Genomic DNA, 20,900 nt, shown 5'->3' with positions numbered 1-20,900 from the left:
CAACCTGTTTCTTGCAATTATGTGGTTGTCGTCGCGTGGCCTCCGATCCCAGAACCCATTGCGGAAATATTCTGGAAAAACAGGTTCCCGCTTCGGCGCTTTGGTGCTCACCGGAATCAGCTCTGGAGGCGCTCGTTTCACTTGAACCAGCTTTGAAAGTGGAGCATTTCCTTATTTTCCAATCGTGATTGGCTGCTTATGTTTACCAATCGAGATCTATACCTACCATGTAGGAAATATTCCCGACGCCATCGTGCGAAGTAGATAAGCTTAATGTCCAAGTAGCGTCCACGCTACTGACTCGGGGCCATTCATATCGAAATTAGAAAACCTGCTACTGCCCAGGGGGAAAAATCCCCCCCCCTCTTATTTACCTCAACGTTGTCTTTGAACACGTCTGCCACTATGATGAGGGGTCATTTGTTCATTTTTGCCCTTCTGGCTCTGCTTATAGTGGGCATCCATGCAGCAGACTGGGATACAAATGTCTTCCCATCTTGCGCGGTACGTTCATCTCCCAACGCAGTTGTATCTATTGCTAATGAGCATGTGCTAGACCACTTGTAACAACCAGTTATTCTCTGATTGCTCACTGAGCAACAATACATCATGCTTCTGTGCCAGTAGCTCTCGTCCCGCAGCCCTGTTAGATTGTGCTGAAAGTAACTGCACGTCAAAGGAATTCTTCAGTGCGTCTCTATCGTGATTGATATACCAAGCCTGGTCTAACTCTGCTAGCTACAAAACGTCTCTATGAAAAAGAATGCGATATAACACCACGCAAAGGCCCCGCGGTGGTTAAGGCCTCGACTCTAATCCCTTTTGTTCTTGCGTCGTTTTTCTTCGTCATGAGAATGATCGCCAAGAGCAGCGGCCTCGCTGGCGGATGGGGATGGGATGACTATACAATAATTGTCTCATATGTCAGTGTCACTTCTTTGCGTTCTTTCGCCCGGTATTAACAGCCTTGCAGATCATAGGAGTAGCCATATATGTTCTGGATATTTACAGTAAGCCGGCACTCTCGGTCATCGATTTCACCAGATTTCACAAGAAAGAAGAACTAACAAATCAGTGATCCGAAACGGCTTCGGACGAAATATCTGGGACGTCCCTTTTCCCTCGATCACCAGGTTCTACCAGGTTCGGACCCTTCTCCAAGGCTCAATTCTAATCTAACAATAGCAGTATTTCCAAGCTATGGCCGTTATGTATAAGGTCCAAATTTCCCTCGCAAAGATCTCCGTGTGCCTCTTCCTACTCCGCATCTTCCAAGCACGCACATTCCGCTATCTAGCATACGGACTCATCTGTGCCAACGCCGCGATCGGTATCACCTGGGCCTCGGTGGATGCCTTCCGTTGCTTGCCGACACGCCTAACATGGGTCGGCTGGATGCACGAGGAACCTGGACATTGCATCAATTTTATAACCGCAGTTCTTGTTAACTGTCTGGTGAACATCTTTGTCGACTTCATCTTGATCGTCATGCCGGTGTATGAAGTGATCAAGTTGCAGTTGCCTCTGCGAAAGAAGCTAACTGTGGCAGCTATGTTTATCGTGGGCTCTGTGTATGCACTCCCTAGCTTGGCTTTGGTTTCATTTACTTGTCACTAACCAATCTCAATAGTCTGACAATCATCGCGATAATCCGAGTCATCGTCTTCTGGACCAACCGCTGGGGTATTAATGAGACTCTCGGCCTATACCCCCTCATGCACTGGTCCGTCATCGAATCTCAGATCTCTGTTATGTGCGCTTGCTTGCCTGCATTCAGAGCTCTCATCGGTCGATGGTTCCCTCGATTCCTGGGGGGATCATCGAACCGAACGGAGCCATCTAACATGGCTGAGTACTATAACAAAATGCCTACGGCGAACAGCAATATCAACAAGTCTGTTACCTACTCGGTGAATTATGAGACTCGGTCGCCAGCGGATAGTGATGTGGAGTTGGTCGATATGCCGAAACATGGGCAATGATGGATGAATTTGCACTTTTACTTGTTATATATTTACATATCCATTGTAGATGAGATCTTTTAATACATAGATACTAGATTCTTTCAAACATCAACTGATCTCATAATAAGCTAGGCTCTACATAGTACTGTTGAACATATAGACATGCAGACATGCATGTTTATTTGCAAACTAAGCGTACTTTGCATGGTTTTTGATGGATAGGGTATTTAAACCCTCAATTATTAGTTTTCACAAATAACAACTTCTTCTACTTTTACCCCTCGTAGTACTCCACTACAACAAATAAATATCGTGACCGAAAGATGGCTTGCGACTTCGTATTTCCTCATACATATATACCATGTTCCGGGGTACGAAATTCCCTTGTAAGTATTTTCCGTTGTTTAGCTAAGCTCTATAAGGTTGCCTCAACTTTCGGGGTTTCCCAAGTAGTAAATTTCCATCATCCAAAGTTTATAGCTCAATTGTAACAGCAAAGCCTTATCAGTGAGAGAGAAGTCATGTTCCGTATATCAGAAACAGCTAGATATCACGATCGAACAATCTGATGAGGTCTATCGACTTCTACTACGAATCTCGATCCAGCACATTTGCATCACAGCTTAGGCGCCAGCTCTAGAGATACGACCCGTTTACAGTGACGGATCAAAGCAGGATCGCCATCGACGATGATAGCCACATGCCAAATATAATTAGGTCATTATGAATTCCAAAACACAAGCTATTCGATTGCTATCTGCAAGAGCGCGGGGTTTATATGATCATTATGACAATGCGGATGCAAATTGTGGAATTCGGTGTGTACTCTTCTTGCCTTTTTTCAGTTCCTGTGCCCTTATAATATAGGAAAAAGTACATCAAACAAGGTAAAATAAAGTGAGCCAAGAAATATATGATAATAAAAATATAACAATCTCTCGAGACTAGAACTAGTGCCCGCGCGTACACGGTTTGACGGGTGTTTGCTATGCGACAAACAAAAACCTGTCCCTCCGCCTCGCTCTATTTCCATCTTACACCTCTCTCCTCTCTGCAAGATATCTCCAACCCTTTCGTATCATCTTGCTTCTTGTCAACCCACTCATCACTCAGTATTTGTTATCCACATCTCCTCATCCGGTTCTATGTCTTCAAGTCAATATGCACGAATGTGGCACCTGTGACTTCGAGTTCCGCTACCTCGAGGACTGCGACGCTCACATGGACGAATATGACCATTGGGTGGAATGTGAGACCTGCCCTCGACAATTTCGGACTGAGCATAGCTGCGAGCAGAACATGAATGGGCTTGATCACTGGGCACCAGTTTTTGAATGTGAGACCTGCCCTCAACAATTTCGGACTGAGCATGGCTGCGAGCAGCACATGAATGCGCTTGATCACTGGGCACCAGTCTTTGAATGTGAAACCTGCACCCGTACCTTCTCTTCACAGGCTGCTGTCAATCAGCATATGAATGCCAAGAACCATTGGGAGCCAACGATTTCCTGCGAGACGTGTTCCCAAATGTTCCACACCCATGAAGCTGCTGACCAGCACATGGAGGACGAAGGACACTACGAGAACTACTGCACCGAGTGCGATCGGCACTTCATTAATGAGAACTGTCTTCGCCAGGTATGAGAACCAAGCCAATCTCAGGGAGATCCCCAGCCCTTAGGCTCTGGTTGGTTGTAGGATTTTGACTAATTTGTGTCCGTCTTATCTATGAATAGCACTTGAACTCGAAGATTCATCGGGGCACTGAGGTCGTCTGCCCATTTTGCAAAGCTCACTTTGTCACTGCGAGTGGTGTCACCCATCACCTCGAATATGGTACCTGCCCCAGTGCTGTCCAGTGGAACCGAGAGACAATCCACCAGATGGTCCAACGCCTTGACCCTAACGAGCTTGTCACAAACAAGCAGATTGGATGGCACAATGACCAGGACGTACGCTACTATGCCACAGACTGTGCCTTTGATGGTACACGCTTTGTGTGCTACCTGTGCCAGAGGCGTTTCAACTCGATGACCGGTCTAAACTCGCATCTCAACTCGCTATTCCACAGGCAGAAGATCTACCATTGCCTCAACACGCGTGGCGGTTGCAACAAAGAGTTTATCTCTCTAGGTGCTTTGTTCAGTCACTTGGAGAGTGAGTCGTGCGGATACATCCGGTTCGGGGACGTTCAAAGAGTCCATCGACGACTGAATGACGCTATTCTTAACCGTAAGGTGATCACTTCGCTCTGAAATCTCAACGATGAAATTTGCTTGGGAGGAAACCACACGGTGATGGTTTGCTTGAGGTCAGCAATTAACTTGTGATGGAATAAAGGTCTAGTAACTTATCAACATTGTGCCATATGCACTCTTAGTATCTAGTTACTCGTTATCTTGCAGTTTCTATTGACTTAATTGATAAATGACATGTTCATATCTTTGAAGGCGTAGTTCCAAGAGGAAACAATGAAGCATTCAAAGAAAACCCAGCCCCAGAATGTGACCCTTGTTCACATCCAAGTAATCCTCCATCTTCATCAAACCTGGCGTCACGGATGGTGATGTCGGGAACTGACCATACCGTACTCAACTGGTAATATTGTAAAGTATTTATTAGCGCTAAAAAGGGTCTAAAAGTTACCTCTTCCGTATGGACCCCACTGAAATACCAATACCTCACCCTTTCCCCCCACGGACTCCGATGTCGTTCCCTCCCGAGGTCTCAGCCCTGGAGGTTTCTGCTTTACCCCGGATATCCCCCTCCTCCCCGGCCCACCATGAAGCCGACGGACAAGCATTTCCGCTGTGATGTCTGTGAGCGTGCATTCACGCGCATTGATCACCTCAAACGCCACCATTTGCGACGTACGTCCCGTCCTGCAGCTACCCATGCCACATACTGAACCTCAACAGATTCAGGCCAGAAACCATATCCCTGTGTATTCTGCAATAGCTCGTTCGCGCGCTGGTTAGATAAGCCAAGACAATCTATAATACCAACTCTGGAATCTGATACTTGGAATTTAGTGACAATCTGCGCGTCCATTACACTGATTGCGCCAAGCGCGCGGGTCGCGAAATTCCGGAGACGGGTCAGAGGGGTAGGCGGCGACATGCCTGTCAATCGGTTAGTCCGTGGCTAGATTACATGAAATTTCACCATAGGAACTAACTTTTGTTTGGTTGAATAGTGTACCACGATGAAACTACGGTGCGATGGAGGAAGCCCTTGCGGATCATGTCAGAAGAGAAACTTGACGTGCAACAACGCGCGGACGGCAGGTGCTAGCCACCTCGGGATTGAAGAAGGTACGACAAGCTTTGGGTCAATTTGGTTGCAATGGAAGACTCATACAAGCCATACAGAAGTATCGGTGGAACCCGAAATCTGTGAAGAGCCATCATCCGACCGAGGATCGATCAAGTTCCTACTTAATGGCGGCACCGATAGCTTCACAGAAACCTTTCGACTTCCCCCGCGCAGTGATCGTACGCGCAGTTTCAACTATCATAATACAAATGATCTCGAGCAATCGCAGGGCACAGGGTTTCCATACAGCATCGATACCGCTCGGCCAGAATACGGGTCTGGCTTTATCGACTCCGACTCTCTCGCGCCGCAATTCTTCCAAGATACATTCCTAGATTTTTTCCACGGCCCTTTTGGTGATGCACATAAGCCCACGGAGAATCCTTATCATGCCGATGAACTGAGCTACCAGCCCGGCATCCCTCCAGGGCAGCATCCTACTACATTGCCCAGAGATCCACCGATCTTTGAACCGGAGCGACCGTTCGCGACGACATTAATTCATTTAATATTAACACAAGCGTGGCAGGTCCCGCTTGACTCCAAAGCTCAGGAGGAGATATCTGCGAATCTCAACTTTCTATTGATCACTGCGCGCATACGAAAATACATTGCGCTCTATTTCAAATACTGGCATCCCAGCTGTCCCATACTTCCTATATCCTTTGATCCGGAGACAGTTCCCCCACCACTCTTAGCTGCGGTGGTCTTTATGGGCGCAATGTACAGTAGCGACCAGAGGGAAGTATACATCGCGAAGAAAGTGCTGGATTTTGCAGAGCTGTTTATCTTTGCGAGTGATGTTTTCTCGGCAGAGAGTGAAATCAGCGCCACGTTCTCGGGTAGCCGGTGTTTTGGCGAGGAAAACAGTGATTGGGATTGGTTCAAGAAATTTCAGGCCGGAATTATCATCACCATTGTCCAATACTGGGCAGGAAACCGTTCGTCTCGAAACCGCGTGATGGAAACTCGATTCGGTGATGTTGTGAAGGTTGCTCGACGGATTGACCTTGTCAAAGCCCGTCACCTTCCCGATGACCAGGCCCTGGAGCACTTGTGGATACAAAAAGAATGTCGGATTAGGTACTTATCTTTCCTCCATTCCAACCTTGGAAGGTTCCTGGGTCTCCCTTACTAATATTGACAGAACTATTTCTATAATTTCGCTGCTGGATGGCGCATTCTTCTTCTTTCAAAACTTCCCGTGTCGCCTGACACACACTGAAATGCAATGCGATCTGCCCTGCGATGAATCACTTTTCTTCTCCGAGCATCCGTTCGCGGAGCCAAATTTTCGCTTTTCACGCGGCCTCAAGGTTTCAGAGGCCTTCAAAAATTTATTCGACGAAACACCTGTGTCGAATCCGATGGACCTCACTGCTTTAGACATGTTTATCTTAATTCATAGTACGTCTTGAGCCAAAAACTTTCTTTTGTACTTTGCACCCGCTGACTCCATGTTTAGTTTTATTCTCATTTATCAACACCCATGTGAAACTTCTCGGTTGTTCTACACGCATGGACTATTCCAAGAATCCCGGGGAAAGTGCCGGGGTTGGCACAAAAGACACCACGATTCCTGAAGATTCTATCCTCATTGCCATCCGGACTGCTCTATCCCGCTGGCGTGACTACTGGATCGCACTTCGCAATGGAGTAACAAGTGACGAATGGGCGTCAATGGGGTTCTATAAGAATGGGTATAACTTTTGGCTGGTATCTCAACTGCTTATCACCCGAAAGGACGCTGTTGATGTGGTGATGCAGATGGAAGTGCATTGCGAGGATAAACTGCAGAAGCTCAATGTGTTGCTTCTTGACGACCAGGAAGATGCATAATTACCATGACAGAATTGAAGATGTTGGTAAAACAAGTAGGGGCTGAGACGTCCGGGACTTATACTTGCATTTATAAGTGGGACTGTGATAACTTGGCCTGTATACTCCGTAGTCCGGGAGACCTTTCCGACATTTTACGTATTGTACTATTCACCCTACATGGTGAATACTCGCTGTTTCTGATACCCATGGCCATTATGTTCATATATCTTGATATCTGGTGAACTTAGGAGTAGACCTCCGCAAAGCCCATTCTTAGGGCCATATGAGGCCCCCATTATAGCCTATTAAGGGGGTCTAACCCGACGTCTTGTAATCGCTATATTCTAACCTTCTACTGGTCTAGTTTAAATTTGGAATTTATAATTGGAATAGCTATATAGGTATATATTTCACTTCTAAATAAAATTCAATGGGTAGAGGTCGACATATATATTTAGGATTTATATACTTTCTAAGTAGACCAAACTATGTTTTCTCGCGTTAATGAATATGATATATAAACTTAACTAATAAATGATTTCGAATCGAGTAAAAAAATAAAATATTACCTCGAGATAAGGGCTAGAAACGGGGTCTAAATCTAGAGTAATTAAAAAGGTTTTTTTTTTCGGTATGTTTGTATTGTCTAGGGCCTATTGGGCCCCACTAAAGCCCCAAACCTAGCCCATTAGTGGGTTGGGGCGGGTTGGGCTTTGGGCTTTGTGTCTACTTAAGTACCTCTACGTAGCGTTTTTTCTATGCCGGGTGGGGCTTTCCTAACTTGGCTGCCGCCGCTTTTATGAGGGGGTTCCGTCACCTAAGCGCTCGATCAACTTGCTAGGCAGATGATGTATCGAGCTTAAGGAATGCATATCGCTTAATAAAGAAGGATTTCAACCCGTGTGGTTAGGTCGCTCAACTTCCTTGTGCTTGAATTTATATCCGAAAACATGTTTCCCCACTGATATATATGAGTTATTGTGAAATACCCTCGACCACAACGTTGAAACGTGCCTCCTATGGAGTTGTCTAAGCCAATATCGTCGTAGGTTCGCCTGAAGAGTTTCTATTTCGGGCCATCCAGTCAGGTTGTGACACATAAAGCCATCGAACATTCACAAGCCAAATGCAGCCAAAGGCAGTCAGCTGCCCTTGAGATGACAATATGTATGCCCCAAATCTTGTTTATTTATGAGTTTAGGATTGTCCCCATGTTCTCAGATTTTCTTTTCTCTCACAGTACATACGCATTGACGCTCCAAGACAAATAATTAACGAAGTAATTCGCCTATGGCTCCACCAGTTAGCAAAAGCGACAAGTTCTATGCGGTCTACCAGGGCCGTGTTGACAAGCCTACCATATATTTATCTTGGTAAGATTGGATCCAAATTGGCAAGAGACGATTGATGCACTGACATGCTACTTGCCTAGGACTCAAGCGCACCCAAGAGTCATAGAATGCAAAGGGGCCGATCATCAGAAGTTCAACACGTTCGAGGATGCCCACAAGGCAATGAAAGAGAGAGGCTTCGAGGACGTTGATATATTTGTCAAAAGATCAGCTGAAACCAAAGTCACGTCTTTGCGAAAAGGCAAACACTATGCCGTTGCAGGTGGCAAGACTACTAGAGTGTTCACTGCTTGGAAGTAAGTCCCCTTATTTTTATACTCCAACATAGGTAACTCACTTAACAAAGGGATGCGGAAAAAGCGATCAATGGAACGACAGCGTGCCACGAATGTTTCAGCACTAAGCAAGAAGCCGAAGAGTTCATTGAGAGTTGGAAAGACGCCTACGCTGACGTATGGCGAAGGGCAATTCGACAAGGATTGAACGAGGGATGGATGGCTAGGGACATGACCTTGAACATTGGATCATTCTTGCTGAGGGAGAATGACAATGAGAGGTTAAAGGAAGATGGCCACGAGATGGACAAAACGGCTCAAAATGAACTTCCGAAGATTGAGCAATTATCTGTCAAAGAAGAGTACCAAGAATAGAGCGTTCAATCTAGAGTTACATTTGTGGTGGGGTTCAACGAGCGAAGGCTAACATGACCGCAGAAGAGCTCTACATGGCGCCGGGACTTTGGAGCTGCTTCTACAAAAAATTGAGCAAAGTTACACAGCGCCACCTCACATTGCTGCGGAAAACCTCAAAATACTTAGTATTCTGATAGCCATCCCCACACTATTAGTGAAACTTAGCCCCGCCTGTGGTGGAGATTCGGCCCAAGTCCGTTAACAAACGCTGTAGTAATGGTTCGTGGAGATGATGGGTAAAATGTGGAGAATCTTGGCAATGAGCGATCCAATAAATTACTTCCCGGTTCCTTTTGAAGTGATTAGTATATTTCCCGCTCATGATCGGTTCTTCGTTCAACGTACCGGGTGGGCCCTGAATGACGCTGATCCGCTGTGCTAACCCGTCCAAGAGTGAATTGGCCTGCGACGTATCTAGCAACACCTCCTCCTTAGAGCCTAAGATGCCCCACAGACCTTTTCCCTGTTTCTCTCGGATGTCACTAACGACGCTGGCTACTCTTGCACCGAGCTCAAGTGGCTGCTAGCGGGGCTCTGAGGCGAGTAGAATGTCAGCCATTGAAAACTCTGTCTTTTCTTGCAGCTTTTGCAAGATCGGCTCACAGGCAAAAACCGGGATCTTCACAATCAAAAACTTAAATGAAGCGCCCATTTTGACTCGGGAAACGAGCTCTCCTCTTTCTACTTTCTGCTGGACGACGTTTGAATTATTCTACATATATGTGGGACATCTGTATCGGTTTTGCTTTTAGAGGCTACTGGTAGTGGGAACAATAACTCCATTGTCCTGGGAGTCACACTGGGCGGGGTGGTCTGTGCTACTTGTTTGATAATCCGGCCAGGAGGAAGGAGAGAACGAATGCTGGTGATTGGAAGCTTTCGAGCTTTGGCTTTACGCAGCGTGTCGTTCTACAACGCTGTTTTCTCGAGTATATCTCGACTCATATATCTTCACGGCTTTGCTTAACGGCATCGGAGGGTGGCTCTACTCCCGTGATTCTACATAAGTCCTGAGTCAACGTTCACCCAAGCCCTATACTTTGTCGGGAAGTCGTTGATGCACATATGTTCCCTGACTGCATCCATCTTTTATACTTCAAATCTGGTTACTTCTATATGTGTCTGACAGACTTGAGCGCATGGTCGCATGAGAATTCGATCTCGCCTATATCTATGACAAAATAAAGATAGCTTCTGTATTAAGGTTGTATAGTCTGGGTTGTTTCTAGAACGTTCCTTTTGTAATCCGACAGATATATGGTACGGTGACTCCTATCAACGCTGGGGACCTCTCTTTTGAGGCAGTCGAAGAACCGGCGTGTCACGTAACTTTTTGATTCTCATAATGATCCACACTTGAAATACATGGACATCGGGAATGCTTTCGCTAGTTATCGGCGGTTGAATTGATCCGAGGAGTTTTTAAGCCACAGATAATTTCCAGGCCTAGCGCAGTAGAGTCTATACTGTGGAATTACACTTTATCGAGATGATTACAGAAAACCTCAAATAAACATAAATCAACAGAGAAAATGAAAACAGCGTGAATAGGCAAGCGCAGGTGTAATAAGAACAAAAAAAATTTCTTCTCGCATTCGCGCTGGGGGATAGGAAAACCCAGTGGGAAAAACCTATGCCCAGAAGAATTACACACAAAATACCTGAAACGGAGATGTTGAATCAGCCGCACTATTGGAGAAATCTACATGTTTCTCAGAGGCTCCCCAACCACTAAATGCCACTCAGCATACCTAAAATCATAGCACAGCGCGTTTCGCAATGTCCAATGCCTCTCTCAACCGTGCAGCCATGGATACCAAGTCGTTTCGCCGGCTTGCTGTGGAGAAGTTCTCACCAGCAAGGTCTGTCAGCATATCATCATCAAGGCCGCCGATGAGATCTGGTGAAAACATTTTCACTGGGCCTTCCTCCCCCACTATGTATCTTTCAGAAACCTGAACCACAACGTTGTCCATAAAGCGCTTCATAGCCACCTTGTAGTATGCTTTTAAGATATCGTGTATGTCAAAAATGGCTTGTTGTTCGTTGCTCAAGTGAACACCTTTCAATACTGTTTTCATGTCGAAAAGATAGCCGTCATGGAGCCCGAGACCTTCAAGTCTGGCTATGACTCTTTCCTGCCGGGTCGAGGATAAAGTGTCAGCGAAATAGTGGTTCACAGTCTGAAGGATTCCTCCTCGTTCATCATTCACTATCATCAGCAGCTGGTCGTGGGCCTGGCGGTATGTCTCCTCTCCGGGTTGAGATAAAACCCCTCCTATTTTCTCTCTCACATCGTTGTCGGGGATGATTTTTGCGAAGACCTGTTGGTTAAAAGAGTGCACTGCAGAGGCAGTTTTTTCGAGATAAATAATCGCAATTTTCTCCCACGGACTGGATTGTTGGCGAAACATATTCTGGAGCACAACAGGATTGACAGTGCCAGGTAGTTCAGAACCGCGAGACTCAAGATAGTAACGTCGTATCCAATCGTATATATTTTCCGAGTCACCTGCTGGTCTGCTGAACTCCGGGTCGGTTTCATCTTGAATTGTACGAAAAACTTTGGCATGACCCTCCGTAGCCATTGATGTAGCAAAATCATCTGCATGCTGCCGCAAGTGCATACGAAGCTTGAGCGGGCTTTGTGCTTCCAAGTCAGCACTATAGTTTCCGGTCAATGCCCTATCAACTTCGTTTTGATAAGTAGATGCTAGACGTGTCAAGAACCTTCTCTGTTCTGCAGGGGTTTGGCGAGAAGGTCCAAGAATCTCCAGCTCTTTTTGAGTCTCCAGAGAAAGCTTTTCGATATCTGCCACAACCGCAGGAAATTCAGAGCGAATGTGGTCGTATAAAAGGTGGCCCAAAAAGGACTTCAAGGCATTGATACCGACTCGATCTTTCTTGAGTTCTGTCCAAGGATGCACCGTTGAGAAAAACTCTTTCTCCTTTCGATGTCGGCCCTCGATGGTTACACCCTCTTGAATCTCCTTTGTGGAGCGATTTCGTACAGCGAACCATCCGTGAGTGAGACGCTCGACTTCATTTTTAGCGATACGCAAAACCTGATGCGTTTTCAGTATGGCGTTCACCTCGACATAAATCAGACACTTACACCAGCTTCATCTCCTGCCTGCAGCGCATCGCATTTGGTGACGATTCCAACAGTCCGTTTACCTGCTGGGTCAGCGGCACGTGCCATGGAAAACCTAGTATAAGTGAGCACTTTCAACACCGAACCGGGAGAATCTTCCTTACACTTCCTGGTTGGCAAGGTTATTACGTGCATCCATAACTGCGCTGATGATGTTTGTAAGCCCTACAATTCTTCCATGACCCTCTGACAGGTATTCACTTACAGGATAATGGTACGCTTGTCAGTCATATAATCCTCGATTAATTTCCGGATAATGGCACGGTCCTCTTCGGTTTGAAACTTTGTCGGATCTCGTATCGAGGTTAGCTAAGTCATCAAAATAGTACAGGGTCTTCTTACTGTGGAAGAGGCCCGGAACATCCACAACACTGAGATGCCTATGATCTGGACCTGAGAGCTCAATCTTGAGTATATCATCTGAGAATCTTTTTTCGACATCTTCCAAATTCTTCGCCTTTGGTCCCGGTATGCCCATACAGCTAGCAGCCTATTACCATATCAACACGGATCCAGAAACGCCAGGAAAATAAGATCCTGACCTCATCGAATATGTCTTCAAACTCTTGGCATCCGAAATCTGCAGCGGCCAGGGTTTTTTCGAAGGCCAGAAGATTTTGATTCAAGGTTTCATCGAGTCGCGAAGTTGGTCCCGGAATGATCGTAATCCTGGCTTGACCCTGCCCTTCTGGGGCTCGACGAAGAACGATTTGGGTGGCAAATCTTGTACAGAGATCACTGGCCACAGGAAATGAAAGACCCGTCAGACCTTCTAGAAGGGATGACTTGCCGCTCGATTGATCACCAACTACAACAAGCTACAATTGATCAGTGAGACTCCATGGTCGGATCCGATATATTTACTTGCCTGAGGAAGAGAGACATTCTCACTGATGCCTAGTTCTCGAAGTCGATCAATGATCCCTAACAGCCTTACTCGCTTTTCATTGTCCAGCCCATCTGCCCCTGTAAGATCTATTGCACGTTTCCTAGTCATTTTGCTTGCCGATATTGAGGATGAGAAGGAAAAAAGCAATGGCAAGTCTGAGGAGATTGAATCGATTTGGATGCTGCGGGAAGCTAGTCTAGGGATCCTTTTATTTATAATCATTTGGTCACTGCATTCAAGCCCATTCCAAGCATAAGATTGAATGTAACTATATTAAACCCATCCATGCAGCATTCTTTGGCTGAATTTATTTGTGCCTGATATATAAGTGACTTGAACCTTACAATGACAGGACAAAAAATTGCAATTGGCAATAGAATACCACGCTATATTGTGGAATTCTTTCCCGGTAAGGTTACAGTTGTAGTCACATAAATACCTTCTGCTCTCTTCTACCGAGTAAGACATGGGTTTAGTGATATGAAGGTTCTGAGTTGTTGCCCAAAAGAGGCACTCGCCAATGTAACTGTCATATTGAATCCTTCTAGTCGTCCTCTCAACGAGTGCTCAACAACCGTAGTAGCCGCGGTAAATATGAAGCGATCACCAAAGAATGCCTCTCGAAGCATCCTTCGGGATGTCACCTTCTTGTACCTATTCATGTAATTGAAGAATACTGGAATGAAGGAAACAACACATTCTCTTATTTTGCCTAAAGTACTTTTTTTCGACAAATAATTCAGTTTTGTCGCCGCTAACTTTATTTGATTGCAGATAAGCCCCGTTGGGATTGGCTCTCAATAACTCAATAAGAAAAAGTCGACATTCATTACTCCTAGATCACACCGGCCAGGGATAGACTTTTGATTTCCCATAGGGCTCCCCGAAAAGGCATTCGTCATTTAGAGCAATGCTCCACGCTATGTACCATGTATTGGCAACAGAATTGAGTACTTGCCAAATAATACGTACCGTAGAATCAACTCAATCTGATTTATTAGTTTGGTATGCACTATGTATCAGTAAATGATCCGACTACTATGATGAAATTGCATTGAAGAATGAGGGTAGTGATATCTGAAAGAGCTGTACGAATAAGAAGGGGTAGTATCTAGGCCTTGCCAACTCCCACCATTTGGTCGTATGGGACCACTCCCATGGGACTAGATGGGACTCCTAGGACTATAAATAATACAAATATATCGAAAAACGTGACCTATATAAGATATAAACAAATACCCTATATTAATAGGTAACCATAAACCTAAACTATACTTTCTATAACCGGGATTTCTAACGGCTATTAGAATATATACTATATTTCTAACTAGACCTGGCTAGGAACCGCGGGTGAACCTCACGAACCTCAAGGGGGTTCACCCACCCGGAGGTTAAGGTTCCATGACCTAGAACCTCCGGGCGGTTCTATCTTGGACCGAACCTCATGGAGGTTACCCGCGGGTGAACCTGAGGTTCAACAAGCATGATAAATAGGTAAAAAAACGTGACTTAGGGTCAACTACATAAATTATGTAGAAATAGGCTGTATTCTCTCGTAATTATAAAACAGAAGTTTATTAATATATGCCCTTATAGGAGGATTTAGTGCATATCATGGGTTTAGCTTCGAATTAGGGTTTCAACTTTCAATTATCAATGGTTTATATTATATCTATAGTGCAGTGTCTGGTTATAGTTAGACTGCGACATCGCCCGTCCACGGTGGGCGGTGGGCTATTTGGATTTTCCAGTGCCCGTCCATAACGCCCACCGCCCACGGGCATGCCCATCGTGGGCATGCCCATAACGCCCACCTCTATATAAAGTTGTCTTAAATATATATAAAAATTCGATATATAGTAAAGTATAGTATATTTATTTATATATATCTTATTAAAAATCCGGAATTATGATTGTAAATACGTAAAAAAATACAAATTTAGTTGAAATATTTTGAAATCTGTCCATAAAAATCACGTGTTACGCTAATTTTGCTTACTAAAAAGGCCCACGGGCGCCCACGACGCCCACGGCCCGTGGGCCCTAAGGGTAGGGCCCGTCCATGGGCCTATCCATAGGGCCCATTTCCCGCTTACATAAGGCCCGTGGGCAATGCCCACCCGCCCGTCCATGGGCGATGTCGCAGTCTAGTTATAGTTCTAAAGAGTCAAGATTTAAGTAATCAAGCTATATAACGTATTCGGTAAGCGAGCGGCGGACGCAAGCGAGTGGCGGACCCCAACCAAAACTCCCTTAAATTAAATACAGTAAAATCATCTAGCTAGCTAGACATCTATTAATCTTATGTCCTATTTCTCCACAACCACTGCACTTTGGCGGGGCCCGCGTACGTGGTTGTAAAGCCGGCGAAGGGCTTCTTCGTGGAGGGGAGGGAGGTGCTTCAATTGCTTCCACCGGCTCAGTAATCAATTGAGAAGCTTCCTGTACTGAAAGGCCTGCTTCTGCCTGTATCTGCCTCCGGGATCTAGTACGCTTTTGCTTCTGCTTCTCGTTGGCGGCGCGTAATTCCTTGATTTCTTGCGCTTGTAGAATATGACTTTGTATCTGGAGTTGGAAGCCTTTCACAAGCTGGTTTAATGCACGATCTGACGGGCTAGGTGGACTTCGAGATCTTGTACGAAGTAGAGCTTTGATTGACGAAGCCTGACGACGTAGTTCTTTCTCTGTAAAGGGGGTTTTTGGAGTAAAATTCCGGCTTGATTCACTACCCCGGCTGGCTGGGGGGGTTGGGGTTCGAAGCCGAATATTAAGCTTTGAAATCACTCTTTCCGGGTCAAAAGGGACTAAACCAGCTGCTTCGAAGCTTTTCTTAATCGTCTCCGATTTAAAAGCTTCAATTCGTGCGAGAGGGTATGCTTCAAGGAAGTCAAGTTTGTCAATATGATTGATCCCGGTACGCATTTTCATCTCAACCAGCCGGCTATATGATCGTTTTAATACCGCAAAACAGCCAATATCCAGAGGTTGTAAAAGATGGGATGAATGAGCTGGCATACAAATCGGTCTCACCTTATTTTGCTCACAAATTTCGTCAAATTGAGGTGTTAAATGACTTCCGTGGCTATCAAGTATCAAAAGCCGACCCCCTTTGTACGCGAAGTACTAGGAATAAAGAGCTTCTTTAGCCAGCGAAGGCCAATTTCATCGGAAGTCCAGCTATTAGGACTAACTTCAAAACGCCAATCGTCCGGAAGGCCGTCAAACCATGATTCAATAAAGACTTTGCCTTTAAAAATCATACACGGAGGAAGGGCCCAGCCAGAAGCATTTGTACACTCAATAGCAGTCACCCACTCTCGATTTCCAGGTTGTAAAACCGGCCTCCGACCGTAGTATTCACTCCGCGTAATAACCTTCGCAGTTGCAGTCAATCCCATCGCGAAACCAGTCTCGTCAAAGTTATAGATATCGTTAGGATCGATTCCAAATTGAAGGATTGTTTTTTGAACCAAATCGAACCACTCCCTAATGATTTTAGGGTCTTCGCATTTCGCACGCTCGTAATTATACTGATACAATACGTGTAAGTTCATAGAGAAAGCACTGTATGTATTCTGGTGGACGAAGAGGAGAAAGAGAGGACGAGAGAGCAGGCAAACTATCTGGGTTCTATTTACATGTGATGCCTTAGGCATCCAGGCATCCAACATCCCCCTCATAGAATCCTGCATGCACTGCCTATTAAGATCTCCAGTTCCGGCATACATAGTAAAACTCTGCAAATTTCTTGTGGATTTAGCACATGCCAATTAGCTCGGTAAAGATCTTGAATTGATCCTTTGCAAGAGCCTTGGTAAATCCATCTGCGGCATTTCGCTTGGTGTTCACTCGATGAATCTCAACATGTCCTTGCGCCACTGCATCTTTGACAAAGAAGTAACGAAGATTAAGCCATCTGTTCGCCGATTTGCCTCCTTTCTTCGAGAGAAGCAATTGTGAGTTGATGTTATCAGTGTAGATCTCTGTAGGACGCTGCTCTGGGAGCATAAATGATCGTGCGATCTTGTTCAACCACATTGCATTACGACTAGGTTGATCCAGTGCACACCACTCAGCAACTGTCGTCGAATTGGCCGTGATCGTCTGCTTCTTCGTAGACCACATAATAGGTGATCCGGCAAGGTACCAGACGCTTCCTTCTGTCGATTTGCTATCTTCCCAGTCCGTATGTGAAGCATCTGTGTGTGCATGGAAGCGAAGTTCGCCAGTTCGACCGAGGATAATTCCGATGTTAGGTTTTCGTCTCAGATACTTTATAACATGTTGCATTGCTTTGTAGTCAGAAAGAGTGGGATTTGCTAGTCGATGCTATAAGCGTGTCACTGCGAAGCGAATGTCTGGTCGTGTCTTGACTGCCAACCAGTTTAACATCCCCACGATAGACTGATATTGATCAAAAGCATCGTCATCTAGTACATTGGTCGCATCGGCTGGTGTCTCTCTCCATGCAGCTGGCAATGGCGTGTCTTTCCAGCCAGAGGTTTTAGCCATACGTAGCACCTTTTGCACGTACGCTTTCTGTGACATAGTGATTGTCCCGTTGGCGTAGTCTCTGTCGAGCGCACAGTTCAAATACTGCTTTGGCTTACCGAGGTCCTTCAAGTCGTAGTACTGACGAAGTTCGCTAACAACTTGCTCAATGTTATCGTCGGATGGTGCAGTAATGATGAAATCGTCAACATAGATCATCATAATAGTCAAATTTATGCCTTTGCCTTTGATATAAACGTAAGGATCATCATCCAGCGGACGAAAGCCAATCTGACGTAGTTTACAGTCCATCTCTTCGTTCCATAGGAAAGCAGAGTCTCGCAATCCGAAGAGCGCTTGATTGAGTGTATATATCTAGTGTTTCTTGTCTCCTTGTGTATCTGCGTACTTAAAACCTGTAGGTTGTCTCATATAGACTGTCTCCACATCTTCACGTGAAGTATTGAGATATGTAGCAGTGAAGTCAACTTGCCTCCATTTTAGACCATACACTGCAATCAGTGTGAGAACGATTTTGATCATATATTCGGCGACGATAGGGGTATATGTTTCTCTATCATTTTTGTCTTGGAAGTTGCCACATACCACCTATCGTGCTTTGAAATCGTAGACTTTATCTCTGGTGTTGGATTTGACAGTGAATCTCCATTGTCCTGGCAGTACCTTAGCTTTTGACGGCTTAAGGATCAAGCTCTATGTGCCTTTAGCCTCGAGATCACTAAGTTGTCTTTGTATAGCCTCTTGCCATTGAGGCTAGAAAGGGCTCTTTTGCGCTTGCTTGTACGTAGATGGCAAGTTAACGTCCTTTGCGTATAGCGGCTTTCCATTGTAGAGAAATGGTTTGTTAATATCGACTTTGTCCATTGTCATATTAGCTGTTGCAGACATCGCACTAGGTCCCGCAGACCCCTGTCTATCACCCTCCGTTACGTTGTTACCGCCCGAGTCCTTCGCCTTTGCCCTTGTGGCAGCTCGTTGAATATCTCGGTCTCGTTTCTCGTACTCGACAGCGAGGTGTTTCTGCTTTGGATCGTGGTATTGGTCAGGTGTAATCCCGATATTCGCTCGTCTCGATCGGCGGGGTAGGGTGGGAGCCGGTGTAGCTGGGTCCTGAGAGATAGGATCTGGCGATGACTCAATTGAGATGATCTCACGGCTTGGTGATATCTCTGATCTCGTAGTAACCGGTGTGTTCTTAGTGCTTGTCGTTGTCTCCGTTGTATCGATAGCCTGTGTGATCTCACGACTTGGTGACACACTGATTTGTCGAGCGGGTGTAGCCTGTGTGGTCTCACGACTTGGTGACACACTGGCTTGAGGAACTGGTGGAGCTTGTGTGATCTCACGACTTGGTGATATACTAGCTTGTTGAATGGGAGAAGCTTGTTGAGTGGGAGATGAGAAAGGGTATTGGTAATCTGTTCTCTGTCGCTCTGGAGAAGGAGTCATATCTTCTGATTCCTCGGTGACAGCTCTCTTAATGTTGTCGGTATCTCGACGAATATCGTCTATACTTTCAGCAAGTTGAGACACTTGGGTTGATAGTTGTTGAAGTCTTCTTCCGAGATCTTCTTTCTTCCGCTTAATGTCCAAAACCTGTGAGACGCTCTTAGTGGTAGGATCCGTGATCTCAGTGATTCTCGCGCCTGTCATTATGGGCTCCTCTCTCACAGTTGGGAGAAAACTTTGAAAGAGTTTGCGCTGTTTTATTGGCGGAATGATTGTTCTCTGCGGTGGTGCCTTCTGTGGTGTCTTAGGTATTGTAGATGCACTGCCATGAATTGTTGGAAGATGAATTGTAGACGGCGTAACAGGTGCTTGTACAGCTAATCGTGTAGGAGTTTGTACCTGTAGTGTACGTACTACTTGCTGCTGCTTCTTTTCTGGCTTCGAGATCTCGTCTTCTTGCGACAGTGAGATAGGCATGAATCCGACGACATTATCATCATCATCAGGATCCTTGGGATCGGTGGGTGCTTTGCTAGCTGGTGTTGGTCCCATACTATCGTTATCTCTAGGTTGCGGAAAACCAATATCACGAGACACTACTAGTTTCTTCGTGACTGGATCCCACACTTTGTAAACATGACCACCGTCCCCCTTATAGCCAACAAGCATACCTTTCTACGCTCTGGGTGCTGCTTTCCTAGCCTGTGTCCTCTTAGGCTTCGGAATGTGGACGTATGCAGCTGATCCCTATGGTCTAAGGTGCTTTAAGGAAGGCTCTGGGTTTGCAATTTCAAGTTCTTGACGCCAATGTGTGAGCGGCGAGATCTTAGTCTTTGGATTGACTAGTCTGTTGTAGATGTAGATGGCTGTGTCTGTCGCATACGGCTATATCTCTTCCGGCATCTTCGCATCGATGATCATCGTTCTCTGTATATTATTGATATGTCCACCGAAACGTTCTACCGTACCATTTGGCTCTGCGGTATAAGGTGGTGTGGTCTCAAAAGTCATACTATGCTTCTCACCCTATTTGATGAACTCTTTAAACTCTGTACCGCCATCCATTCGCTAGATGCCTGGGTATCTGCCGGTGAGTAATTTGATCTTCTCACAGAACGCAGTAAGCTTATGGTAAGCATTACTTTTGTTCTTTAGCATGATTCCCTCAATTAATCGAGTAGCATTATTAACGACTGGTAGCCAGTAGTTCTCTCCGTTTGGCCCAGTGGGTTTCATTGGCTGTGTATCAACGTGGAATTTCTATGCTACATCTTGTACCCTCGCCTGTTGTTGACGGGATATCTTGAGCTTTGACTTGCCTTGAAAACAGGCGTCACAATCGAAGTGTTCCGTGCCGTACTGCTCATTATCACCTAGTTGTTCAGTATGTTGTAGTGTGGAAGTAATGCGAGCTTTTCCAGTATGTCCGAGACGTCTGTGGATCTCGTACGCAGTCACTTTGTTCACAAATCCAATCTCATCGTCATCGTCGGAATCTGTGTCCGATTTGATCTCATTGGGGTTATTATCGTCCTTCGGACTGACAAGGTACGGGACACCTGTTGACGTGTCTGTATACCCTAGGATGTCTCCCCTTCCATTTGTGAGATTCTTAGTGCGTGTGTCGTAAGAGATATCTTGTTCTTTAAGAAGCTTTTGCATGCCAAATAGCTTGCCGCGTCCCCTAGGAGTGTAGTAACCAGTTGTTATGAACGAGTACGTCTTTCCATCTAAACCTGGCAGGGCAGCCCT

The 20,900-nt window shown here is 45.6% G+C and overlaps 5 protein-coding genes across 5 annotated transcripts; 4 read left to right on the top strand and 1 right to left on the bottom strand.

Moving 5' to 3' along the window:
* Positions 1-405: 405 nt before the first annotated feature.
* Positions 406-1,982, top strand: N7455_005153 (CFEM domain-containing protein; the record flags this gene model as incomplete). Its single annotated transcript, XM_065604970.1, has 7 exons — positions 406-504; positions 557-689; positions 739-923; positions 974-1,010; positions 1,076-1,143; positions 1,186-1,571; positions 1,631-1,982. The coding sequence occupies 7 exons, from the start codon at positions 406-408 to the stop codon at positions 1,980-1,982; spliced, it is 1,260 nt and encodes a 419-aa protein (XP_065461870.1).
* Positions 1,983-3,125: 1,143 nt separating this feature from the next.
* Positions 3,126-4,219, top strand: N7455_005152 (C2H2-type zinc finger protein; the record flags this gene model as incomplete). Its single annotated transcript, XM_040962380.2, has 2 exons — positions 3,126-3,602; positions 3,701-4,219. The coding sequence occupies 2 exons, from the start codon at positions 3,126-3,128 to the stop codon at positions 4,217-4,219; spliced, it is 996 nt and encodes a 331-aa protein (XP_040807179.2).
* Positions 4,220-4,746: 527 nt separating this feature from the next.
* On the top strand, positions 4,747-7,118 carry N7455_005151 (uncharacterized protein; the record flags this gene model as incomplete). Its single annotated transcript, XM_065604969.1, has 7 exons — positions 4,747-4,834; positions 4,883-4,937; positions 4,997-5,096; positions 5,161-5,278; positions 5,336-6,362; positions 6,427-6,686; positions 6,745-7,118. 7 exons carry the CDS (start codon positions 4,747-4,749, stop codon positions 7,116-7,118), a joined length of 2,022 nt encoding a protein of 673 aa, XP_065461869.1.
* Positions 7,119-8,390: 1,272 nt separating this feature from the next.
* On the top strand, positions 8,391-9,102 carry N7455_005150 (RNase H1/viroplasmin domain-containing protein; the record flags this gene model as incomplete). Its single annotated transcript, XM_040962381.2, has 3 exons — positions 8,391-8,473; positions 8,533-8,748; positions 8,799-9,102. 3 exons carry the CDS (start codon positions 8,391-8,393, stop codon positions 9,100-9,102), a joined length of 603 nt encoding a protein of 200 aa, XP_040807181.2.
* A 1,799-nt stretch (positions 9,103-10,901) lies between these two features.
* N7455_005149 (dynamin family protein) lies at positions 10,902-13,295 on the bottom strand (the record flags this gene model as incomplete). Its single annotated transcript, XM_065604968.1, has 7 exons — positions 10,902-12,209; positions 12,260-12,353; positions 12,403-12,444; positions 12,504-12,591; positions 12,641-12,788; positions 12,841-13,116; positions 13,167-13,295. 7 exons carry the CDS (start codon positions 13,293-13,295, stop codon positions 10,902-10,904), a joined length of 2,085 nt encoding a protein of 694 aa, XP_065461868.1.
* Positions 13,296-20,900: the final 7,605 nt, after the last annotated feature.

The sequence above is a fragment of the Penicillium solitum genome (genome assembly GCF_028829755.1).
Source record: "Penicillium solitum strain IBT 25940 chromosome Unknown utg000003l_segment0_segment0, whole genome shotgun sequence".
Classification (NCBI taxonomy): domain Eukaryota; kingdom Fungi; phylum Ascomycota; class Eurotiomycetes; order Eurotiales; family Aspergillaceae; genus Penicillium; species Penicillium solitum.
This window is presented reverse-complemented; position numbering and strand designations above follow the sequence as displayed.